The 27610-nt window shown below is 38.1% G+C and overlaps 1 protein-coding gene and 1 non-coding gene across 2 annotated transcripts; both read right to left on the bottom strand.

The window, feature by feature from the left end:
* Positions 1–1616: 1616 nt before the first annotated feature.
* sf3b3 (splicing factor 3b, subunit 3) lies at positions 1617–27253 on the bottom strand. Its single transcript, XM_055173946.2, has 27 exons — positions 27096–27253; positions 25883–26002; positions 25628–25783; positions 25350–25520; positions 24878–25050; positions 24174–24315; positions 23758–23870; positions 23344–23481; positions 22635–22738; positions 16785–16950; positions 16419–16514; positions 16151–16223; positions 12564–12715; positions 11463–11618; positions 11213–11368; positions 10976–11119; positions 10749–10871; positions 10504–10658; positions 8863–9037; positions 6384–6589; positions 6052–6208; positions 4360–4485; positions 3762–3974; positions 3461–3559; positions 2801–2944; positions 2502–2606; positions 1617–2389 (listed from the first exon to the last, which is right to left on the bottom strand). Exons 2-27 carry the CDS (start codon positions 25950–25952, stop codon positions 2249–2251), a joined length of 3654 nt encoding a protein of 1217 aa, XP_055029921.1. The 5' UTR covers positions 25953–26002; positions 27096–27253; the 3' UTR covers positions 1617–2248.
* LOC129419910 (small nucleolar RNA SNORD111) lies at positions 23957–24034 on the bottom strand. The gene has a single exon (XR_008636749.1). It is a non-coding gene; the product is annotated as a small nucleolar RNA SNORD111 (small nucleolar RNA).
* Positions 27254–27610: the final 357 nt, after the last annotated feature.

The following is a 27610-nucleotide window of genomic DNA, read 5'->3' as shown; positions in this document are numbered from 1 at the left end:
ATATGTTAGTGTTGTCTTGATCAAAATCAACTTGCTTTAACATATCTTAAAATATATCAGTGCGAGTGTCGTGTCTCAAGATGCATACCAGTAATGTTTATTTATAAATCATGCTTTTAAAAATCTTGGCTTAAACTAATCCCTGTCCAGGAAACCACCCCTATATGTATTGAAGGAAAAGATGATGAGCTAGAGAAAAAAAAATTATATTACAGAGCAGCCGAAAATAGTTCCCTAGTATCTTTCAATAGGAGGGGACTATTTTCGGGCACTACGTAATATCATTGCGCCTCCTGCTTACGTTATGTTACAGCAGCATAGTCCTTGATTATTACACAATGAGAGTATAGTCCTAGTCATATCTGCCTAGAAAATTGCAACCTTAAATTTTCTGTCGGTCTTATTACACGATTGAAGTGTCAAGTTTAGAATAGGACAAATATCGAACTCTTTGGTTATTCTTTTAGGCGCGATGCTAATGGTTTAAACAGATTCAATGGATTGTGCCAAGCTATGCTAAAAGTGCTAGCGCCTGACCCGGAGATCAGCTGAATGGATTCCAAAACAGTAAAAATCAAATGTTTAACTCTAGGGGAGCTGAAAATTTGCATATTTACAAAAAAAGTGGAGTGTCCCTTTAACTTTCACTTTCTCTAGCTGTGAATGTGCAGCTTTGGGAAAGAATGGGGAAAATTTGGGGGGTTAACTGACCCCGGGGCCTTTTGAAGTCATAATCTGTCTCTACATTTAACAAAGCAAAAAATATTCCCAAATTCCCACTCCATAGGATCACAGTCAAATACCTTGGGCCTCCAGAATTTAGGGCTTTACTCAATGCTCGGTTCTGCTACATTATACGACAGCATTCCTTTACAAGCAGCATCAAGTAATTTTTGCATCTTTTAAATAGTGGGTATAATTAATGTATGACTCGAAATTAATTTAATACAAAACTACACAAAGGTATGATTTAAAAAAATGTATTGTTGGCCAAAAGGGGAATTTGCACTATTTTCTTCACCATCCCACATGTTTTTAACACCTATAAATATTTTCCTCTGTTATGTAACCAGATCACAACTTTGTATCAAGACAAAAATAAAACATTTCACAAGGGGATACCCATTTCAAATGATTAAATGAGTCGTAAAGGTTATTAATGAATTAGGCTATGACTCTCATGCACTGAAATGGGCAAGTGTTGTGATGTCATTTCACATAAACGACACAGTGCTAATACTGCTTAATGAGACTTGTAGATCAACAGAATAAGCAGGGAACAAAGGCTCAATGTTAAGGGACAATTAAGAAATCAGGCAGCTATTCCATTCTTATAAAAAATAACTACAAAACAGAGCTAGTCTAGTATTAAAGACTACATTAATATTTCATCATCTGCACTAAGCAATGTCTACATACAATTACATCCGAATGACTTCATTTTATAGCATTAAAGACCAGGCTGACTCATCATCACGAGTGCAACAGATGATCATTATAAGCCCTCCCCAAAAGGAGAAAAAAACCAAAGAGTTAACAGTGGAAACCCGCTTTGCCTGTGTGCTCACTTATTGCAAGACAAACAGCAAGTCTCATGACAAATACGGAAATCCTGGTCAAAGTAAAAGTAAAAAGGTTTATTTACAAAATCCACTCACACTTCATGACACAAACATCACATATTTTTCAGCGTTTTAGGACAAGAATTTGATGATTTTAGGCCAAAGTACGAAAATTAAAAAAACATTACTGTAAACACAAAAAAAGCTATTTTTACAATTTCACCTTCTGTTTTTACAATAGAGAAAACGGCTCTTTTAACCTGGGATGTAGTTGGGATATGAATGATGCAATGTTTAATGCAGACTGTGATTCAAACAACACATGGATTTAGCTGCAAAGACAGTTTATAGGTTTGCTTCTGCCACATGTTTATAACAGGGGAATCAATATCACTTTCTGCATGAACATCTCTTTTAAAAAAAGTTTTTCCTGACACAACTTCTAAAAAAAAAGTTGTGTACCGAGTACAGTACCAATAGCAGTTTGGGTCAGTCTAGCACAGACAAGGTCAATGACCACAAGGACTGTGAGAGCTAACATCTGGCCGCAGTTAAGAGAGAAACATTTCGGGTTGCACCAAAATTTTGCTCCTATATTTGCGGTGGGAAAGTTTTTTGGGCCACGGTAACAGAAGCCTGAGAAAACAAAAGGTTTTCTCATGGTGCTCGTTCCAGAAAGAGGGACATTAGAAGGCATAGCGGGTTCGGATGTCCTCCAGTTTTTTAGAGACCTCTGGAGGAGTGCGGTCCAACTCCTCAGCTACACTTTTCTGTTTATGGGGGTCCATAGAGTTAAACTGTTCACACAGGTCTCCATCGATCACATTCTGCAAACATGAAAAAAGCAAAACATGAATATATGTTCAATGCAAAAACAAACAAACATGAAATATATATTAAAAATAAAACTGCACAAAGCATTGATGTGTTGCTGCTGACCTTTACAGGGAAGTAGTAGGAACGGAAGCTGAGGTGATCTCGGCCACACAAAGGAGGAAATTCAGAGCGCATGTGCATCTCTAAGTGCTGGAAGAAGTCATGATCCTCATGAGAAACACAAGATGGACAAATTAATCTTTAAAAACAATTTAAGTTCAAATCCTACTTCAAATAAACAACAAGGAGACAGAACAAAAGAAAAAATATCTTTAGTACACCGCAACTATGTTTTATTTCATAACTCAAAGTTGCATCATTAATGTTATGAAAGTACTTGTTTGCGCTAGGAGGAACCATACCTCATGAGAGGTGAAGGGCACCAGTATCCCAATGCCTCCTGATAGCGTGGTATACACCAAAGACTCTGATCCTCCAGGGATAAGCGTGGTCTTCTGAAGGGACAGTATTGTCTCTCCTATGTGATAATTAATAATCACCTCAGCCTGTGATAGGACAGAAGAAATGGATATGGATATTTGAAAGTCTTGAGTTTTCCATTTAGTTCAATGATGGCAATGCAAAACAATTAATCAGCAAAATGAGGGAAAAAAATACATATTTGGCAAACTTTTCTCACAGTAATGTGTTTTTACCAACTCAACCATGTCCACCCCGGCTTGCTTACACATGCGTTCGGCATGTCCGTCAAATCTAGACGCAAGTCATTGGTGTGCAAATAGGGACTTTCCCTAGTGTCCATCTAAAAATTTCCTTGCTCCAATTTGTGCATAACGATCGCTGGCGAAAGGACAAGATTTGTTGCTGAGGTTTCACAAAAGCAGACTGTGGACTACAGCCAAACATTTTAGGGTGCAGGTCTGGGTGTGTGTGTGTGTGGGGAGAAACAACCGCAACACCAACCAGACAAACAAAAACAGACCAAAAGAAAGTGTCGGGGCACTGAGTACCAAGAAGCTTCGGAGTTGAAACCTGTAGGAGATACAGTATTGAGAGGTTACCTTTTGTGATGCTCCGTTGAGTAAACCTCTATCCCACAATGCTTTGTTTCCTGTGGGGTCCTCATCAACATCATCACTGGTGTTGGGGGGCAGGCGCACCTGTAAACAAATACGCATTTTATTTACGTAGCAACTGGTTACTACACCTAAAGTTATGGCATTGCTAAAATGCATTAAATATTTCTATTTGCACCTCTGATGCATCACTGGAAAAACATTTTTTACTTGCTTTTTTGTAAACTTTGAACTAGCAAATAAACTGTGGCACATTTGTAGTATTAGTAAAAGTGACTACACTCACAACACAGATATTTCCAAACTTATCAGCTGCAGCCATGGTGTCATAATCGAGCAGGCAAGCGGTCGTGACCCAGCGAGGATATGTTTCATCCGCAAAGATGATGAGCTGGTTCTCGTTACGTCTGTAGCGAACCCAGAATAGACTTTCCTGAATATCAGACACAATCACACGCTGTCCAATAGTGTAGATGCCGGTGACCAAGTTAGGTACATGCTGTGAAACCAAGAAAGTGGCAATTAATAAACTGTAACTTTATAAAGACATTAATAGAAACCAAGATTGTATATGGTTACACTTCCCACGCTAAATGAGTGTAAAAGAAAAAAGAGAATGCAATTAAATGGGTCTAGACCAACATGAGGATGAGTAAATGATGAATCAATTTTCTTCATTTTTGGTTGACCCATCACTTAAAACTAAACCCTGCCACCCCCGCATATAATGGTTCCATATAATGACAACCAAACATGGTGGTGTGAGCTTCTGTTTCAATCCTTTTATGTGGTTATGCATCAACGAGTGTGCGTGTAGCAGCAGTGTGTCACTGACATAATTCATCACAGGCTTCCTCTAGGGAAGATCTTGTATATCTCCTCACCTTGTTTTCACACTTGCGAAGAAGTTTCTTTTTTCCTAGGTCATAGATGCGCAGGAGTTTGCCAACCCCCACCAAAATTCGCCCCTGAAAAGAAGCGATTGCAAGGGGCACGTCTTCTACAGGCGTCTGTCAAACAGAAACCACAGAAAGATGCATTCAACTCAATGTAACCTACAAGACACTACCACTTAAAAGTTTAGAAATGCCCGTTCTTAAAGGGATAGTTCACCCAAAAATTAAAATAATGTCGTTCCAAACTTGTAAGACCTTCGTTCATTTTCGGAACACAGATGTTTAAGATGTTTTATATTTAGTCCGAGAGCTTGTTGACCCTTCATTGAAAATCTACGTATGTAATACTGTTCATGTCCAGAAAGGTAATAAAAACATCATGGAAGTAGTTAGAATGTGTTGAAGCATCGAAAATACATTTTAGTCCAAAAATAAAAAATTACGACTTGATTCAGCATTGTCTTCTCTTCCGCGTCTGCTGTGAAGCGCATGTGCGAGACTAAAGTCATGTGAGTGCAGTGACGCGAATGACGTACGACGTGACTGACGTGTTATCTGGTGCGCCCCAGCTGTTTGTTTTTTGTGCGCCCGGGCTTCGTTTACAGTCTGAAGGAGACACACGCTGTAAGTAAAAAAATAAAAATAAAACTTCGCAAACATGTCTGAGTGATGATCCGTGTCACTGCAGTCACGTGACTTTAGTCTCGCGCATGCGCTTCACAACAGACGCGGAAGAGAAGACAATGCTGAATAAAGTCGTAATTTTTGTTATTTTGCTTCAACACATTCTAACTGACCCACTGATGTCACATGGACTACTTCGATGATGTTTTTATTACCTTTCTGGACATGGACAGTATACATAGATTTTTAAATGAAGGGTCAACAAGCTCGGACTAAATATAAAACATCTTAAACATCTGTGTTCCGAAGATGAACGGAGATCTTACGAGTTTGATTGACATGACAGTGAGTCATTAGTGACATTATTTTCATTTTTGGGTGAACTATCCCTTTAATTTTGCAAGCAATAGTAAACTCATCAAAACTATGATAATGCAATTGTAAAAGGGAATTTTTTGCCGTTAAAAGGATCCAATACAAATCAAAAAGTGATATTTTAGCATATTTTTAAAGTAGTCACCCTTTGCTTAGATTTTGTAAAATCAAACTTTTTATTTTATCAAGCATCTTTTTCTAGAGGTCACCCTGGAAAGCTTTTTACACAGCATTGAAGGATTTTCCATCTATTATTGGCTCTGCTTGTTTTTTATTATATGGTCCAACTAATCCATTAAAAAATATATATATTTTGAAAGAAATTAATTATAATTTTGTCCACCAAAGTACTTTAATACATTTAAACATACCTTCAGAATAACAGATTTTAGGACAATGAGAAACATTTCACTCAAATCTAAACAGTAGTGTAACTATTTATCTTCTCTTATCTTGTATGACTACATACGGCTTTAATATGAAGTAAATTAATCATCTGAAGTATGAACTAATACAATTTTTGGAGCCCTGCCCAAAGCACCTACCAAAAAGTTGTTTGCTACGCTTAAATGGATTTCTAGGGCACATTTAATGATTTTTGGGAAATTCCAAATTCCTGAGCTCACTGCCAACACATGGGTGCAATAAGTAATATCATGCAAACTCATTTCCTGTACTCACCTTGTGTAAAAACTCCAGCTTGTCCCCACCCCCTGCCAGCCGATAAGTGTAAATATATCCACCGCCGACGGAGCGGGGATTTAAAATCATATCTCTGGCTACGCCCACCAACACATACCAGTCATCCCCTCCATTGGAAAAGCGACATACTGCCACACTGCAAAACGAAAGGGGAAGATGAAACCAAGGTAATGCAAGAACAGACACAAGGTGAGAGGACGGTTGTGTAGGATTAAGTTTTGCATGAACATTTCCCCATCCTCTTGGGGTTTGGGGGGACCACATTTAAGTACATTCCTATATAGTATTTTTATTTTCAAGGGCATGATCACCTAAAGGCGGCTTCATTCTGCTCTAGTTGCACCAGGTCCAATGTGTTGCCCTGAATGGGGTTGACCAGACGAACCAGTGAAGCCCACTGTCCAGAACCTGCCTTAGGTGCCCCAAAGATAGCTTCTGGAAGATTTTCGTTTAAAAATGCTGCTGCCATTTCTGCAGCCAGCTCCCTTTCATCTTCCCCTGCGGCCTCCACCATTTCCTATAGATAAGACAGAAGCACTTTAGTTAATGTGTTACCCTGTTAAGACACACTTAAGTTGACACCCAAACACTCTGTGGTAGTTCAAAACAATAAATCACCATAAAAGGAAGATTAAAGGGATAGTTCACCTTAAAATGAAAATTCTGTCACACCTTAGTTAACTTCAAATTCAAGGCCCTTTTAAGGACTTTCCAGGTCCAATACCCTCAAATTCAAGGACTAAATGTAGGGACACATTTCAACCGAGAGCTAGGTTATATCGTGTTACTTTTTAACATACATTGTTAGGGGCCAGTCACACCAAAAGCGTTTATGGCAGTTGCAGGCGCCTTTTTTGAATGATATTCTATGGGCAGGGCGCGTTTGCGCGCTGTTTATGCGCACCGAGCGCCTTGCTGTTTTTTGCCGCCTGCCGCACACGCGTGTTTGAAGGAGCGCTGAGAGCGGAGAAGCGCCCAACGTCATTTGCGTCTTTCCATTGTTCAATCGAATGAGGGGAGAGGCGGGCCTTACGTTGTGGTGAGGGAAGTTTACAGTTGCTTTGAAGACCCGGACTCCACTCGCTCACTCTCTCCTTGCGTTTGCAAGCGTTTAAAGCGCTTTTGGTGTGACTGGCCCCTTACAGTTCCCTTTCAAAGGAACTCACGCTGCGTCACTGCGGTGACACTTTGGAGATGCCTCCAGGGGTAAGTGTGTCTGAATGGGTATATCAAATTCAACCAATGGTGAGGCTTAACAACAAAAACAGGTTTGAGACAGGCATCAGGAAGTATATCGCTATCTAAAATATTACCAAAAACGGCAGGGACGCAGGACGTCTGGCAAGGGAGACGCAGCGTCTCGTTCCATTCTCAAGGAACAACAGTTACATACATAACATGAGATGTTTTCATGTGTCAAACACAACCATGCAAAAAAGCATTTTGGTATGAATCAACATTCGCATACAGAAGATATAAGCATTTAAAGCGAAAAGTTTAGCACGTGTGCTTAAAGTCTAGAATTTTTTTGATATTATCCTACACTACACAAGGAGTAATATGGATTTTTCCAGAAAACTTCTCGCAAAAAATAGATTCAAGCACTTTCAATGAACTGAATCTATGCATGTATATTTTCAAAAACTTCCCAGGGCCTTGAATTTTCCCCCCAGATTCACAAACTTTTAAGGATTTCAAGGACCCGTGGAAACCCTGTATATAGTCCTGTCTGTGAACAGACCTAGATCAAGTCATTTATTAGTGATTTACTATTTTCTACATAAAATCATCCCACATAATGTAAAGCACATTTTGTGAAAATATAACCTTGATATCTTTAATACTGACTGAGCGAGGTCATGTCAAATATTGAAATCAATGTCAAATCAAACTTTGATCCTCATAAATCTCAAAATAGGCTGATTTCACATGCAGGGTCACATATAATATAAAAAGATGAAAATTGTAATTTTGAGGTATTTTCCACTATTCAATAAAGGCTTTTCACGATGTGTTGAATTTCGGTTTGCTCTTATTTAGACAGCAAAGCACCAGAGGGGCCAGGAACTGGTGTTGGGTGATGCGGTTTGGCCCGCAGCCTGCGTTCCAATTTATTGCAAAAGTGTTCAACGTGGTTAAGGTTTGGGCTTTGTGCTGGCCAGTCAACTTCTACACACAATAATTTGCTTTGTGGCAAGAGTTTGGGAAGTGATAATGATCTGGAAGCACATAAATCCCTGGAATGTCACTGTATCCTGTAACATTACAACAAATTTGTCATCACTAAAACTAAGAGGCCTAGGCAAACCTGCAATTTTCAAGAAAACGTTCACATACTTTTAGCCATGTACAGTATATCAGGAGCTTTTTAAAACAAATAAACTAAGACAACAATCGTTAAACAATGAATTTAGGAATTTAAACAGTCATTTATCAACTTGCATTGTTTATTCTTTCCAGAGACGCAGCCAAGCCCGATTGAAATAATTTATGTGACGAGCCACCACAATAACCACAGCATGCAGATTTCAACGTACGTCAGTTTTAGTGCTTGTCAACTTGGAATTACCCTTTAAACAACAGCAATGATAAAGCAGCTGCAAACTAGCAACGCACGACTGACGGACAACCTCCGGCAAGCAACGGATTACCACATCAGTTATTGACTTCATTAAGAAAATAAGTGGATGAATCAGACAAAGATAAGGAGAAAATTCCAGAGGAGTTAAGAGAGAGAAACCAAAGTATCTGGTTTCTTTATGTAGCCTTGTAAAGGTCAGTTTCACTGACCTCTGCCATCTGCTGCTTGCGCTGAGCTTTGGTGGCCTCCGTGTAGGCATTATGGTCTGTTTCGATCAGGATCAAGTTGTTGGTCTCTGGGTGGATGACAAACTTCCGAGCTGTGTACTGCAGTGGGAATGCCACCTGGTTGAAGACAGCACCTAGTTTCTCTAGCGCCAAAATCCTGTGGGGGGGAGACGAGAGAGAGAGAGGGAGGGCAGTGAATACAAAGGCAGTGTAAAAGATTAGACATTAGGACAGATGTAAAGCCAAAATGTCCTGGGAAAAATTTCTGGCAGTTATTTTTCCTGTTATAACATGTTATCCCAAACTATTTTGAAACAAAAGTGAAAGTCTCTGCCTAGACCGAGGCAATGAGAGCAGATCTCATTACGAAATCCTGCAAATGAAATGTTTGACTGTGTGACTGGGTAACCCCTGTGTGACCTGGATGTATGACTACCCTGTATGAAACAAAAACTTACCTCTAGCAAATAAAATTATGTCATCCATCCAGTAAAAATATTCATGGAGAAATACTTAAAGGAACAGTATGTAGGATTGTGGCCAAAACTGGTATTGCAATCACAAAACTTGTGGCTAAAACTGGTACTGCAATCACACAACTGGTGGCCAATACACAAAATGACAACATAAACATCAGTTGAGGGCTGCAACTCCACTTTTTAAATGACAACATCCTGTCTGGACCACTGTTGTCAGTGATATAAGTATTTAAAATGAAAATGATTTCTTAATGTCTTGTGACATATTAGGGCCATTTTATGATGAATTGATATAAATTTCTTACATACTGCTCCTTTAAGCCTGCCACTGTTACTACAGTCCGCCTTGCATATGGATAGGTTTGAATTGAGTTGACAGGTGTGAAATGTTATCTACAATCACCAGACCACTGGTCAAGTAGGATATTGTAAATATCAAATTTGGGAAGCACTGTATATAGGAACTGAAACCAAAAACCGCAATATGCTTAATACTACTTTAGTATTTCTCACGGTCATATTATTCATGCACATTAAAGAATCACTTCACTTTTTTGAAAATATTTTTCAGCTCCCCTAGAGTTAAACATTTGATTCTTACCGTTTTGGAATCCATTCAGCCGATCTTTGGGTCAATGATATTACGCAGCAGCCGAAAATAGCCCCCTTAGCATCTTTCAATAGCAGGGGACTATTTTTGGGCACTATGTAATATCATTGGACCTCCTGCAGCCATGTTACTGCAGCAAAGTCCTTGATTATTACGACAGAATGAGAGTATAGTTCTTAGCCATATCTGCCTAGAAAATCGCAACTTTAAATTTTCTGTCAGTCTTAGTACATGAGTAACTACATAAGTCAAGTTTTAAATTTGAAAAAATATCGAAACTCATTGGTTATTATTTTTAAGCGCGATGCTAATGATCTAATCACATTCTATGGATTGTGCTAAGCTATGCTAAAAGTGGTACCGCCAGACCCAGAGATCAGCTGAATGGACTCCAAAACTGCAAAAATCATGTGTTTAACTCTAGGGGAGCTGGAAAATTAGCATATTTTCAAAAAAGTGGAGTGTCCCTTTAAGGCACAGACAACAAAATACACCAAGTTCATATCACTGCGTGTACAGCATTTATGTGTTTACCTCAGTGTGTTTGTGGAGATGGCAACGATTCCCTCTGGACACTGCTCGGATGCGAAGCCCGAGGCGTATTCCAAGGTTTCGTATGACAGTGGGGTAAGGTGGAAACGAGACTGATACGAATAACTCAGCCAGGAACGACTGGACATGGCCAGAACCTGCAGCAGTTAAATGTCAGAAAATAAACTCAGCAAACCATCGTGCAGTGAGAAAATATTTAGCAGGCATGAAGAGCAGGGATGACTCACAGCTTCCTGGCCCTGCATGCGGACTCTGAAAAGCTTGACAGGTCGGGAACCGAGATATCGAGTACGAGTATCAGACAGATCTCCAGTCACTGGGTCCAAAACTGTACGCAGCAACACTCCGTTCTGGAAATTAAAGGTTATTAGGGTAACACTCAACCAGGAAATCCATTTCATTAAGGACACAAGTTAACACGGATTTTGAGTGTTTTCAATCAAATTTTTTTTACCTGAAGGCCAATGTTGAGGTAGAGGAAACCAATAGTGCCTTTTTCTCCCAGTTCGTCCTGTTTTTCCACACCACCCATCTCCACGATACAAAGAGACTCTGGCTGAGCCGGAAGAGCCTGCATACTCAAAGGCTGAAGACAATCCTGTGAAATAAATAGATTAAACACTTAATCAAAAGAGTGCTACATTAACATTTAATCAAGTCGAAAATCTTGAGCAAGCAGTCTGCAGCTTACTGATGGATCCAGGGAGATGATTCGGACGGTATTGTCCACCAACCCAACAGCCAGAAAACGTGAGCGCTGTTCACCAGGGGGAACGTTTGCCAAGCTCATGCATACCACATCTGCGGACATCTCCTTCCTTTCTGTATATTCGTTCAACTGTCCGGACTGAATGGCAAGAAAGTGAAATAATGAGAGGGAGAATTTCAACAGAAGACACTAAGATAAAAATAAATGGAAAAGAAACAAGATGCAAACATACCGGATCCATCTCGAAATAGACAAGCTCTCCTCCAGTCAAAGCAATGACAACCTGCCTCTGATTGACAGCACAGCGGACAATAGTCTTCTTCCCTGGGGTCTTCCATTCATTTACTCTTTTATCTGCACGGATGTGACGGATCCCGTCGGGATAGACCTATAAACACACAGAAATTCAACAAGGCCATGAGGATTCTGTCATCATGAACACAGAGGAACAAATTTTGAGCAATGTTTGTAACCAAATTGTTTTAGCACCACTGACTTCTTTATTTGATTTACTTGTTTTTGTGTAGGTAATATGTTGCCAAATATTTTTAAACTTAAATAGACTACCTACACAAGTAGTTATTAATGTGTCCTGTTATTGACGTAATGCGCGTCATTAACAAAATGTGCAACCAGATATTCGAATAGTTCGAATATTCGTGTTAATTTTAGAGGGAATATGCAAATGTCATTTTTGACAGCCCTAAATAGTATAGTGCTGTGCATAACATTTTATTTAAATTATTACAAAAACATGATAATCGAGGTAAAGCAATTATTGTGCCAAATTTTTGTTGTTTCGTTATGGCATTCGTTAAGACATTTGTGCTTGCTTGTTGGTTAAGAACTTTAACTCTTTCCCCGCCAGTGACAAGTTATTTTGTCAATTAAAAGAAAACGCTTCCCTGCCAATGACAAGTTTTTAAGGAAATCAATTTTTTCACTTTTAATTGGTGCTCTTATTAAACATTGAAGCATCCACTGATCCAAAAACAGTAAAAACTCTATGTTTTGATCACTCTGAATCTGATCTCTAACAAAAGTTAAGAGTTAGCAATTATCTCAGCTTTTTGCTCAATTTTTTGAGAGGTAATAAAAGTTTATTGTATAAAATATTGTATGTTTATACATTTAAACTTTTGTGAAAATCACAAAAAATGCTGGTGCTGGCTGACACACAAATTTTTTTTTTACCGCTTGCGGGAAAGAGTTAAAAACTCCATTAATCCAATACGGGCATAGGGAGGGTTTGTTTACAACATTAAACCATGAGAGAGTAAAAATGGGCTTAAGTTTCCGGGAATGAGATGTGGGTCAGAGAGATGTCGCATACTTGAACGAGTGCATCCTCCCCCAGTAGCGAGCAGGACAGTGTGGGTGTTGTGCCCAGAAAACCAGAATCTGTCACTTCTTCCACAGTTTCTCCGATAGACAGTACCAGGGTGGCGTTAACGAAGGACACAATGATGTAAGCGTCAAACTCATCTGTAAAAAGAAAATCCACGTTGATCATGCATTTCTTTAGTTGGAAAGGTTTGCCATATAAGGGTTAATTTCTAACCAGAAAGGCAAGCCAACAATGGAAGATGACAAATTATTAACCAAGTAATTTGGTTTAATCATTGGTTCAACTGTATGTTGGCAGGGGTACATTGCATCAAAAGATTACATTTATTCTTTTTGAGAGCAAAATGGATGTTAAACTATAACCTCAAGTAATCAAGCCTTTATTAATAAAGACATTTCTTACAAGACTGCCGAGTCAAAATGAAACTGATCCCCTTGAGACACTCGTGTGTGCAAACCACACGTATACATTCTGCAGAACTCAAAAAGCACACCCGGGCCGAAAATCGGATGGCAAATCACATGACTTCTAAGAAATATCTGCCAGAAAATAACAGTATCTGGTTGTACAGCTTGTTCTGGAGTAGATGCCAAGCATGATGTTGCACAGAGAGCAAGTGAAAGCATGCTGCAAATTCTGACTTTTAAGCTTTAAGGGTGATTAAATTAAGGGTGTGTACTTTCACACGCATGCAAATGTTCTGTTAAAACACTGTAACACAATAAAAAGCAAATGTTACACCTACATCTACATCTACATATAGAGCCTAAAACAGTTTATCAACTTGCATCATCTTTTCTTTCCTGTTGAGGAGGAAATTACTGACATAGCAAGAGGTCTAATCTGCAAAGTATTTTCTCCCAAAAAAGGTCAGCCCTGATGCCGATCTCTTTATTTAGTGGAGTGGTAAATAAGCACAAGCAGCATGCACTATTATAAACTAAGGGCTGCACTGTATATCACCAAAACAACATGGCCTATTAGTTTTCAGGACTCTTTGAAGTTGACATATCAAGAAACAGATAATAGAAGTCATTAAAAGCATCTGGTATTAGTATCAGGGCTCCAGACTAACATTTTTCACTAGGAGCACAGTGGCCCCCAACTGAAAATTTTAGGGGCACAACCAGAAAATCTAGGGGCACACACCGTAAATCAACATGCTAACCAAATTTTCACATTTCCACTCATTTCCACTGTATTACTAATAAATACTTTCATGATAGATGCAGAAACTACAATGTGCTGTTTCAAATTCAGTGTCACATCACAAAAAAGGTCAAATTTACTGGTCGCACATGTGCGACTGGATGTCAAATTCAGTGGCACACTCTCAAATTTTGGTAGCAAAATGCCACCATTTGGTGGCAGTCTGGAGCCCTGAGTATACTCACTGACTCGTGAGTTAGTGGTAGACCGATATATTGGACGATATTAGGAATTTAATTCTCAGCATTGCCTGATAAATCTTTCTTTACATTTGATTGCCATTAACACATTACCCGAGGCATCCCTAAATGATCGAATATGCCCAATTCGTACCCAAATCTCACAAACAGTTAGGGGTTCCTTACAGAAAAAAAATATAGGATAGATTTCAAAACTATTGATATGTGGATTAAGTACTTAAACTTGTATTTACCAATACATATTGGTACTGTTAATTGACTATTGCTTTTATTATCTATTAGTTAACAAAATGTTGCCGTTTTGAGAACCCCCTTAAAGGGATACTCCAGCCAAATATCAAAATTACCCATACATAGATCCATCATCTCAGACGAACAGATTTTAAGTTTTTTTAGTTAATGTCCTTGCTTTTCCAAGCTTATAATGAGAGAAAACTGGGATCAGGGAAAAACTTTTGACTTTAAAGGGACACTCCACTTCAAAAAAAAATTATCTAATTTTCTAGCTCCCCAGAGTAAAACATTTGATTTTTACTGTTTTGGAATCCATTTAGCTGATTTCCGGGTTTGGCGCTAGCACTTTTAGCATAGCTTAGCATAATTCATTGAATCTGATTAGACCATTAGCATCGTGCTCAAAAATAAACAAAGAGTTTCAATATTTTTCCTATTTAAAAGGTGCAGTGTGTAATTTTTAGAAGGATCTCTTGACAGAAATGCAAAATAATATACCAAACTATATCATTAGGGGTGTATAAAGACCTTTTTATAATTGACCATTATGTTTTTATTACCTTAGAATGAGACTTTTATCTACATACATACATACCACCGAGGGTCCCTTACGTGGAAGTCGCCATTTTGTGCCGCCATGTTTCTACAGAAGCCCTTAACGGACAAACTTTTTTTTACTAAGTTGTCTCCGACAATGACATGTTTTTCTGGGGGCAGCTACCATAGCTTCTCTATGCGTTTCAAAAGTGAGGGGTGAGCAGTGGACTGAGCCATAGGCTGCAATTCGCAACCTCACCACTAGATGCCGCTAAAATGTACACACTGCACCTTTAAAACAGCATGACGCAATGATATTACGCACTGCCCGAAAAATAGTCCCCATGGTACCTTTCAATAGCAGGGAACTATTTTTGGGCACTGCGTAATGCGCCTCCTGCAGCCATGTTACATCAGCAAAGTCCTTGACTTTTAGGCCAGTTTGAGAGTATAGTTCTAGCCATATCTGCCTAGAAAATTGCAACTTTTAATTTTCTGTCGGTCTTAGTACACGATGTAACTACAGAAGAGTCAAGTTTAAAATAGGAAAAATATCGAAACTCTTTATTTTTTTTGTGTGATGCTAATGGTCTAATAAGATTCAATGGATTGTGCTAAGCTATGCTAGAAGTGCTAGCTCCAGACCCGGAGACCAGCTGAATGGATTCCAAAACGGCAAAAATCAAATGTTCAACTCTAGGGGACCTGGAAAATGAGCATATTTTTTTTAAAAAGTGGAATTTTCCTTTAAAGCACAAAAATGTGCATCCATCCTTCACAAAAGTAATCCACATAAGAGTTAATATAAAGGTCTTTTGCGGGTAATCAATACGATTCTTTAAGAAAAAGCTTCATATTTTTAACTTTTTAAACCCATCTTGGACGCGATTCACAAGAGTCACTACGCAAAATACCTATAGCAACCAACACTCACTATGGCAAAACTCTCATAAATCGAGTCCAAGATGGCATCGTTACCAGAAGCTAGTTGTTGTAGTTTATAAAGTTTGAATAATGGATATTTTCCATACAAAATAACATTGATTACCCACAGAAGAACTTTATTAACCCCTTTGGAGCCATGTGGATTACTTCTGTAAATAATAGATGCACTATTTTGGGATTTAAAGTAGAAAGTTGTTCCCTGATCCTCATTTTATATCATTATAAAGCTAGGAAAAGCAAGGACATATGTTCCAAATGTGTTTGTCTGAAAGATGACAGACGTTTATATCGGATTGCTTGAGGGTGAGTAAATCTTGTTTTTGAGTAAATTTTGATATTTAGCTGGAGTATCACTTTAACGACATAAGCATAGTATTACGGTAATAATGATAAATAAATAACACAATATTCTGGACACGTCGCCTAACGTGAGTGGATCATATTTACCTTCCACATGTCTCCTGACAGTCCACACAGCATTGGGGTTACCGGGCAGTTCAGAAACTGCCATTTCTGAGACCTGAGGAAACATGCAAACTCATTTTAACAAAAATAACATAATGGAAATCCCTTGAAGAAAATGTGTGAAACCAAAGTGTAAACCACGCATGTCACACAGTACTTTGCTTGGATACAGTAGGTGTCAAATTTCCATCATGCAATTATGGTGTTAAGGTGTTGATGTAACACAAATACCACCATTAGCGAAACAAACCTCAAGTCCATGTCTCAGAACTCTGAGTGTAGATCTGGGTCCCCGGCCACATGCCACATATAGCTGCGGAGTGTCTTCATTTGCCAAATCAGCAATCTGCAAAAAAAAATCTTATTAGTTTATTAGCATTAACAAACACATTTTCGTATCATTACAGGAAACTGAATCACTTTCCATTTATAGAAGTTTTACACCGTTACTCATATCAGCAAGCAAGTTTGCACGGTCATCTAAACAGTGATATCTGTTTCCATGCCAACCTGTTACTATTTTCCCATTAGTAATTTCCTGGTTGGCAGTAAGCGCCCAGGCATCTAAGAATTCATTAACTTTAGCTGAGTGATGGCAAGAAAAACATTCACACACCTGGCAAGACATTATGGGAGAAAGATTTTCTTGCTCATCTACCAGCACCAGGTTCTTTAGTGGACGGGGCTGGAAGAAAAATGTGTCCCCTTCCTCCAGAGGCATGGCAGAGGAAAACTCGGGTTCTTCGTCGTCATCACCCAAATGGGCAATCTGATACAGGTAGCTAACAAAAACAAAAAAGATGTAATACAATGTGATCAACAGTGCATGCCAGAAGGCAATGCTTTTAGTGAAAAGTATCAGGTTAAACAGAACTTGAGAGAAGGATGATAACATTCAGACCACATAGGTTTCAAGCAAATGAAACTACAGCCCCCGAATTCCTCAATGTCAGTTTCTTAAAGCCATTTATTAATCCAAAAAAGGCATCAAGCAAATACCACAAATGAAAGAATCCAAAGAAACTAAAGGTCTGGATTAGAGTTGGCTCTGCAATCTGCATTGATCCATTTTAATGATGCACTGAAATTTCTTTGAACACAAAGGAAGATATTTTGAGGGCTGTTTGTAACCAAACAGTTAATAGTGCTCTATTCACTTCCATAGTATACTATTCGCTCATGATCGGTTTGGTTACAAACATTACTCAAAATATCTTCATTCGTGTTCATCACAACAACAAAAAATGTATACAGGTTTGTAACAACTTGAGTGTGAGAAAGTTACAGAAATAGGGGTGGGCGAAAATCTGGTAGGCATGATAAGGGCTGGGCGGCAAGACGGTATATTCCGTTACCATGAAATTAAATGTCAGACGTAACAGATTTTTCTATTTGGTCTATCCACAAGTTTCCAGCGTCAAAAGTGGGCGCGTCTTGAGGTTTGAAGTAAACTAGCGGGGAGCATAGCGGGACGTGACACACATTCATTCATTAGTTGACAGTCTAAAGATATAGCGATCCAAACTTGCTAACGACGTGTGAACACAATCTCAAAAAATAAAAAATGGTGAAATAACAGTACCCTCTGCAGTAGATGGTTGGGTACGGGTTTTCCTGTGTTGGCTTCCTATCCACAAAGTGAAAAAAGCACACAAACAAATGTTTGGGGGTGTTTTTAAATTTAAGTTCTTACGCCATATTCTTTTTGATTCGTCGATCGTCTTTTGGGAGGTAATGGAAACTGTACAGTCATTGGCAGGAATACTCAGATTCAGATTTAGGCTTATGTTCAAAAAACTCACGTTTAAGCCACTGACTTGGTTTTTTCTGGTTATATGTACAACCACGAACAGCACATGTTGTCCATGAGCTCCGTAATGACATCTTTCATAAAGGTTGTGACTTTAAATAGTAAAAAATTCTCAGAAAAACACCTAACCTGTTCACACATAAAATCATTGATATACTACTTCCACCGCCTCACCGGAAGATTCACCCACTTTCTTTTTTACAGTAACACCCCCCAAAACTTGTGGATACCGGAATGTAAATAAGTGAGCGTGGCTAATGTTAGACTGAGTGTGATGGAGAAACATGTTCATTTCTTATGAGTGGATTGTTTTACGACCTACGTGTAATTTCATAAGCACCAGTGAATTTTGCTCGCTCTTTCTCTGTGCTCATGCAGCTGCATCACGCATGAGGTATCTCAGGGCGCACACAAGCAGTTGTGTCACCAAATTAAGAAAGCTCTTCTCGCACACAATGCTAATAGTTGTAAAGTTTTCTGAACTTTAAAGGTGCAGTGTGTAAAGTTTAGTGGCATCTAGTGGTGAGGTTGCGAATTATAACCAATGGCTCAGTTAACTGCTCACCCATCGCTTTTAAAAGGATAGAGAAGCTACGGTAGCCACCACCAGACAAACATGTAATCTTCGGAGACAGCTTCGTAAAAAAAGTTTGTCCGTTAAGGGCTTCTGTAGAAACATGGCGGCACAAAGTGGCGGCTTCCATGTAAGGGGACCCTTAGTATGTAGATAAAAACGTCCCGTTCTTAAGGTAATAAAAACCTAAGGGTTCATTATGAAAGGTCTTTATACACCCCTGATTATATAGTTTTTTATATTATTTTGCATTTCTGTCAAGAGATCCTTCTAAAAATTACACACTGCACCTTTAAGCAAGTTAAGAACAAACTTGCATTTATATTATGACATGTGCGCTGCTGGAGCTATATAGTTTGACGTGCCATTTGCTTATAGTACAGACATCTTTGATCAGAAACATTAGATAGAGATGCAAAGGTTAAGGTCAAATAGAAAGTAAAGGGCATCAATACCTTAAAACAGACTTCATGATCATCACATCATGGCACCTGTCATATTTAGAATATCTACAGTTGCAATCAGAAATATTCAACCGCCAAAGAGTTTTAAGGATTTATAAATAAAAATCTTTTCAAAGTGTGGGATTCTGCTTTGGATGAGTTTTTTATGAGTTAAGTGATGCATAAAATCAACAAAGAAAATGTATGATGTAGTATGGGTGTGTAATAGGATATTTTGTTAAGATAGCCATGTCACAATTATTCAACCCCTATATAATATTGTTATTTTTAAAGCTTTCTGACAGTTTTTATGGCTTGAAGTGGAGCTGAAACCTCATTAAGCCTTTGGGAACTCTATAACGATCCATCATTTGCTTCAGCTGTGATGCATATACAAACCAAAACCATCAAGGTTTTCATGTTGAGTTGCAATCATGGGAAAGACAAAGGAGCTTCCACAAAAGCTAAGAGAGGAGATTATTTCATCACATCTGAAGGGCCTTGGGTATAAGAAGATTTCCAAAATATTTAACATTCCAAGAGACACCATTGGGAGCATTATAAGGAAGTTTAAAACTTATGGAACAGGTGCAAACCTGCCTGGCCGTGGAAGAAAGGCCACAATTTCATCAAGGGCCCTTAGCAACTTAGTCAGGACAGCTAAGAAAAACCCGCGTGTGACTGCAAGACAGCTACAGGATGACCTGATGAAGGCTGGTACAAGTGCTTCAGTGGCAACTATAAGACGTGCACTGAATAAGCAAGGACTTCATGGCCGGATCCCAAGACGCACTCCACTCTTGACCTCAAGGAACATCAGGAGTCGACTAGAATATGCCAGGAGGAATTTGGAAAAAACTACAGAGTTCTGGGAGACAGTTCTATGGACTGATGAAACCAAACTGGAACTTTTTGGAAATATGGACCAGCGGTACGTCTGGCGTGCAAAAGGTCAGGCTTATGACCAAAAGAATACCATCCCCACGGTCAAGCATGGTGGTGGGTCATTGATGATGTGGGGCTGTTTTTCTGCTGCAGGAACTGGCAATCTTGATTGTGTACCTGGCATCATGGATTCACAGAAATACCAGGTCATTTTAAAGAAGAACGTGATGCCTTCTGTTGACAAATTAAACCTTGGTGATTATTGGATCTTCCAGCAAGACAATGATCCCAAGCACACCTCCAAATCAACTAAAGCTTTGTTGTGGAAAAGATGCTGGAGCGTCCTGGAGTGGCCCTCTCAGTCACCAGATTTAAATCCAATAGAAAATCTTTTGCATGTGAAGAATGGGCAAAGATTCCAATCGAGAGGTGTAAGAAGCTTGTCAGCACTTATCGAAACTGTTTGTTAGAAGTTATAAAAAATAAAGGACACTCCACAAGGTACTGAAGCTGGGGGTTGAATAATAATGCACATGCTCATGTGTTACAAGAGTTACAATTTTCATTTGAACTTTAAAGTTAAGTCAACTTCTGTTGTCAAAATAACTTGTATGTATCAATAAATATTTTTTGTTATTTCATTATCTTTTATCACCTATCACTATAATGTATTTTAAGGTGAGGGGGTTGAATATTTCTGATTGCAACTGTATATCTAGAGCTCCGTCTCTCATATACAGGTATTTATCCTGCCTGTAGGTTTGTGCATATATTCATACCTGTTCATTTGACATATTGCCTATTTTTAATGTACTGTGTGCATCAACACAAAATACACGGAATGCATACTATAGCTTCAATAGTCTATAAATGAATTACTCCATTAAAAACAAGATTCTGTCTATCAAGACATAATCTGTTGTTATTTTTACTTTAACACTAGCTTTAACTCTTCCATATTTTTAAATTATGGAGGGCATTAAGTTAAAAGCTATAGTGAGTGGCAAATGTCTGCAAATTTTTATATCCCAAAAAAAACAATATAAACTAAAAAACATGTATATGTGAAATACACCGCTACCGTGAAATAAAATGACTCATTCTTTGAAATAAATTTTTGGTCATACCACCCACCCCTATTTTGGACTATCGTCTCTATCGCGGTTACACACCCACACCACATTGCAGTGCACGTGGTCAAGAAAACTCTACATTTGTACACATATTTAGGCACCACAGTTTCAAAAAAGTGATTTTAAGACATTAAAACACAAACAACGTGCTACATGTGAGTGCCGTTTCTGTGCGATAGGAGCGTGCAAGCCGCGCATCCACTGCTTATTAAGCCAATTTAAATGTGACTATGCGATCGCATAATTCAATGTATAATCAGCCAAAGTCTGCCTATTTATGCTGGGGCCACATTTTTTCAAATACGCCACACTTTCGCCGCGTAAAATGCAGATTTCCGCATGCAAAATATGCAGAGCTTGCATGATTTCATAATCACCGCTTTTTCGTAGCAAAGTCACATATATCTTGGCAGAAAGTTGAAAAGTGTTGCATTTACTTTACACAAGCGCAGCCATGTCCCCTGTTGCTATGGAAACTTTATGAAGTGATGTAATTACGCGACGTTAACATCATTGAAAAGCTGCAAAGCCCAACCGCAATTTCTGAAAGTTCTCGTAATTTACTGCAATTTCATGGCATAAATAGCCTGCATATTCCATCGCACTTTAAGAAAACGTGTTGCAAAATCAAGGATTTTTACCTGCAACAATCACAAAAAAACAACAACTACTTTTTCTGGAAGGATCTGGATTTTAGTCTTAAAAGGGGAGGTAAATAATTTTGCTCCGGTGTGATACTCATGTAATCAAACATCACAGAGAGACAATCTCTCACTCCTCTTAACTAAATCATTTTTCTACTTTAATAAGATATTTATATTATTTATTATCCTTATTTTATCACTGACTGTTTATCTTCAGTTAGCTTGAGTTTTGTTTGTTTTTGTCTTTTTATGCTCGTATACGTTTTTTTGCGAGAATTATATGAAAATTCTTTGGCAATAAAGATTTTAATAACAAAAAACCTTATTAAAAGAAAACTTTACGGCGATACATCTTTATCATGATATAAAATGAATCCTATCGTGATATTAGATTTTGGTCATATTGCCTACCCCTAGACATAACTTTCTTTTCTTTTTTTATGTAAACTATCCCTTTAATGTAATGAATCCAAGTAATAAAAAACGTTTGAATAAAAACAAAATTGGATGTAACAAATAATATTAAACATTAATTTAGTATGCAAAATAAGTAAATTTAAAGGTGCAGTGTGTAAATTTTAGCGGCAACTAGTGGTGAGGTTGCACTTTTTGAAATTACAACCAACGGCTCAGTCCACTCTCACCTCTCGTTTTTGAAACATATAGAGAAGCTACGGTAGCCGCCTCCGAACAACCATGTCATCATCGGAGACAACTTAGTAAAAAAGTTTGGGCTTCTGTATAAACATGGCGGCACAAAATGGCGATTTCCATGTAAGGGGACCCTCATGTATGTAGATAAAAACATCTCATTCTAAGGTAATAAACACCAGCATTTTTGAGCATCCTTTACGCATTTGCTTCTTTTTTCTGCAGTCTATAAAAAGATCAATCGTAGAACAGCTCCATTTCAGATGTGGGTTTTTTGTGTGTTTTGCCAAATTAACAAATGTGTCATAATTCTTAGTGCTACTTACTGGTTTCCAAACTCTGAAGCAACAAATAAGAAGCCAGTTTTCAAAACACACATGGCTGTGGCGACCGGGATGGTATCAAAATACTTCATCCTGATCTCTGTCACCTAAAAGATGTAAAGACAAACCAGTATTTAGTCTTGTCCTATCCATTAATGACAATGTATTCATAAACACAACAACAAATGTTATCTTATGCAGGTTTTATGCTCAACACAGATTATTGTTTGTATTACAGGACTTTCAACAAAACATCTATAAATCAGGTTTTACAAAATTTTCCCACCTTTACTTGCTTTAACGTAAATTTATTTGTCTACTGTAAAGAGATAAAAAGTTCTGTCTGAGTTTGTAAGATCGAAAGTCAGACTTTCAGACAGTATTGTTGTGTCCCAGTTAGGAAGCTGGAAATTCCAAATAATTCAAATGGACCGCAGCAAAGTAAACAAATGTGCTCAAAAACCTCTAGACATCCATTAAAGGGACAGTTCACCCAAAAATAAAACCGGTGATGGTAACCAGACAGTTGAATACGGTTTCATAGAGGAAATACGGAAGTCAACGTTTACGTTAACTGTATGCTTACCATCATTTATCAAAATATATTATTTTGTGTTTAACAGAATAAAGAACATCATAGAGGATTAGAATTTTTATTTTTGGGTGGACTATCCCTAACTTATTAAAGAGGCTGAACACCAAATGCTTTTACCATTTCTTCATCAGTTTCCAGGGTAACCTTAAAGATGTCTCCCTGCTCTGTCTGGGCCAAGAAGAAAAACATGGACTTGGTCTTGTGGGTGGCCGAGCAGACAAAGATCATCCCTCGCTCAGGATCATCCAGGTCATTCTGAAGCATTCAAAGAATCATTGGGAAAAAAAGAAACATCTCCATTTAATTTGTTATAATAACAAACAACTAAAATTGAAACAAGCCCTTTGCCCCAGATATAACCACTGTAGGTCAATGTCACAAAGTTGAGATCAGAAGTATTTTATGTATCTTCAGTTAAGAGTCAGAGAAGAGACATGAAAGCTCATCATTTCAAATCCAACTGCAACACACCTGTTTAAACTACTGTGCCCAAACTGGGCTCAAGCTATCTAGAAGACTAAACACACTTACCCTCCTACGTGGGATTGGACAACGAATGTCTGGTTGATCCCCAAAGTTTTTGTAGGTGATATAATTCTCTGAACAAATCAGCACACCGCTGGGTCCATCAGAACCACCAGGAACTACAACACATTGAGGTTGAGGATCAGAGTAACACAAAAACTTAGCTAGATGTCTCTTAAAAGAACAGTGCACAAAGCAGTTGTCTTAGCATAAAGATCAGAAATCACAAGACTTTCTTCACCAACAAGTCAGAGAAGAGACATGATATTCATCATTTCAGCTAAAGAATTGGGTAAAATTACATTATTTTTTATTTGTGAAGATTGAGATTATTTCATAATTGAGATCTGCTAAAGGTGCTGCAAAGCAAGCACATCACAGAATCTGACGAACATCTATTCCCATTATTGACGAGTGAGCACCTGTGATGAGGAAGTTGCCGTGTTCCTCCAATGCCTCGCTGTACTTGCGAACCACATGGTTAAGGCCCAAATCCAGCTCATAGAAGGTCAAAGTCTGCTGTGTGTTGGCTGCAGCCTCTCCAGTGGGATCATTATCCGCCTCCTGCAAACCATCATATGAAATAAATCACTTGAAGAAATTCTGAGGCTAAGGGGGAGTGGTTGGTGAAAGGTTTACACTTTTTAGGGCTGCAAAATGATTAAATCCTGACTAATCAGTTGCAGAATAAAAGTGTGTTTACATTGTGTGTGTGTGTGTGTGTGTACTGTTTCAAATAATTATATATATATATACACAGATGCAAGTATATATTTAAGATATATTTACATGTGTATATAATTTTTTATATTTATATACAATTTATATTATATAAAAATTATAAATAGGTATTATTTAAATAGACTTTTTTTCTTAAAATTATACATGCATGTGTTTTTATATATACATAATATTATACAGTAAGCACACATGAGATGTAAACAAAAACTATTCTTCTGTAAGCGCTTAGTCGCGATTAATCGTTTTGCAGCCCCTACACTTATTTCAATGATTAATTAGTAAATTTAGTAAACGGGCAGGACAAAAAATCATTTTAACAGAGGCCTGCACAACACTACAAATGTTGTCTGATATGCAGATGAAAATTCTTATGTAAGATTCTGACCTCATAGTCCATTTCTAGGCAGGCAAACATAGGGTTCTCAAAGCCGACATCCACTCCAACCACGTGGTAGACAAGGGTATTGGCTTTGTGTGCCTCAAGAGGGGAGGAGATGGTAAGTCGGGCAGCTGCATCTCTGTTCAGAATATATACCAACTTTTGCTTTTCAATTGCACCTAAAACAATGTGGAAGAAAAATTAAAATGTAAGAATACATAATAAAATGTGACCCTGTACCTGTGAAATCCAGGCTAGACTCTGAAATCTAATTTTGGAGAGTCAAAGTTTGATTTTTACTCATATCAATCTCTGACTGACATTAACCTGTTTCAGTCAATATAATATAATACAGTATCTTTAGCATTTTTCTAATGCAAAAGGAACCATTACATCCCTTGGGTCTTTAAGTTAGTGTCACCCATTAAAAACAGAAAGGAAAGACAGACAACCCTAAACAAAACCATGGTAGTTTTACCTATCATAACAGCTCTGCCCTTAGGGTCCACAGCAATAAACTGTCCTGGCACAATGCGCCTGCAGCCACTTTTGCCAAATGTCTCCTGGTGGATCTTCTCAAACATGTTCTTGGAGGGGTGATACTCCAAAATTATAATACGTCCAGAATCACTCCCAACCACAACGTAGTCTAAGAGTTAAAAATGAGAAAAAAAAGATCATTATTACAACACATGTCTTTATATAAAAACAGCAGATCTTTCAGTTTGGCTTAAATGATGACATGAAGCCATTTACCTTTAGTTCCACCTGTCAGCCTGAAGGCCATGAGGGATCGGATGACACCAAACACCTCCATAGTAAGTAGCGTGTGAACCTTGCCTGTGTTGGCATCAGGGCGTAGCATCTCTATAATCTTCCCACGAGAAACAACAATCTCCTGCATCTTGGTTCCTACGGATGAAGCAACAAATTACATGCTTAATTCTGACTAGTAAAAAAGAGATAGAAGAAACAGAAGACATGGGGTTCCAAAGATTCACTCTACCATACCAGAGAAGTTGCCATGGATGGCATGGGCGATCCCAGTCGCCCGCTGCAGGGTTAGATTGTACAGAAACATGGCTGCTGTCACTGGACCTTCAGCCTCAGGACAAGAGAGCTAAACAGCACCTGTGATTACATACCAAAGAGTTCACTTACTACTAACACATTGTATCATCACAGGAAATAAACTGGAAGTCACAGTTTCCTAAAATTATCTGAAAACATTTCAAATTTTAAAGGTTTAATTGTGTGAATCATACATTTATTTCACATAAATACCACAGAAAAGTTACGATTAAAGGAAAACACCACCGTTTTTCAATACTTTACTATGTTCTTAATTCAACTTAGACAAATTAATACATACCCATCTTGTTTCAATGTGTGCACTTTTATTCTTTGTACAGCGCCTCATGAATGTGTTAGCATTTAGCCTAGCCCCATTCATTCCTTTGGCTCCAAACAGGGATGAATTTAGAAGTCACCAAACACTTTCATGTTTTCCCTATTTAAAGGCTGTTACATACGTAATTACACAAGTAAGTATGGTGGCACAAAATAAAACTTAAAAAAAAAAAAAAAATTGTTTGGAGCCATAAGAATGAATGGGGCTAGGCTAAATGCTAACACATTCTGGAAACACTGTACAAATATTAAGTGCACACATTGATAAAATATAGGTATGAATTAATTCATCTAAGTTGAGGTAAGAACATAGTAAAATATTGAAAAACAGTGGTATTTTCCTTTAAGACTCGGTCCTATCAATTACTTCTCAAAACAAATAATGCTGAGGTGCGAAATATAAGTTAAGTGTTACTCTTAATACAAAATTTACATCTATGCAAAGTATCTTGAGTAAACCACACCAGACCTCAGGGGAAACAAAGTTTACGTCTAAGTTAAGCACCTCAAAACGACAGAATAACAAAAGCTCATTCTCTTAATCGTTTCAAAATTGCAAGAATAAAACAATCTACATCGCAACTGTACATGTAACTGCACTTTAGTGTAAGTATACACTATAGCAGGAAATATACATTATCCATTGCTACCAGCAATTGTATTTGCAAGGGTTAGCCAGTCGGCCATTCATCAATAGCCGGTTGGCTAATCAACTTTATAGCTCGCACAAAGGCCAAAACTTAAATTAGTGAATAAAAATGTATATATGACAAAATAGTATGGGTTACTCGGGTAATGTATAAAACTTATTTACCGAAATAGCAACCAGGATGTTGTAGATTTCAATCAGATGAGAAACTTTTATATTTCATTGGCCTGGTCGCTCGTTATTTCCAAACGGCGCTTGAACGACGGAGGGCCTCTCAGTGCTGTGTCGCACATCATGGCTGGTCTAATAGATGCCTGAGTGAAAATATCTACAAAAACGCGGCTGTAAATTCGCCTGCATAGATTAACATCTGGTTGTTGTTGTTGAAAAGTTTGGTTGGAAGAAGGAAAGTATATTGTGCTGTGAAATGGACAACAAACGATTTGTAAAAATGTTTTTGACTTAACGTGAGTGTGAACTTATTATTTGCCTCCACGCTGTTAAATCTAGATTAAAAAATATTTTAAAACCGTTGTGAGTACAATAACCCCCTATGATAATAATATAGTAAACCGTGTGCCCGTAATATTTTCATGGTTCGAGTGTGTTCACAATGTACCCCTTGTGCATGTTTTACCAAGGATTTCCCCCTATGGTTTTCCCTCCAGTAAAAAAACTTA

Source organism: Misgurnus anguillicaudatus, chromosome 15 (genome assembly GCF_027580225.2).
Source record: "Misgurnus anguillicaudatus chromosome 15, ASM2758022v2, whole genome shotgun sequence".
Taxonomy (NCBI): domain Eukaryota; kingdom Metazoa; phylum Chordata; class Actinopteri; order Cypriniformes; family Cobitidae; genus Misgurnus; species Misgurnus anguillicaudatus.
The sequence above is the reverse complement of the archived record's forward strand: the minus strand, read 5'-3'. Positions and strand labels throughout refer to the sequence as shown.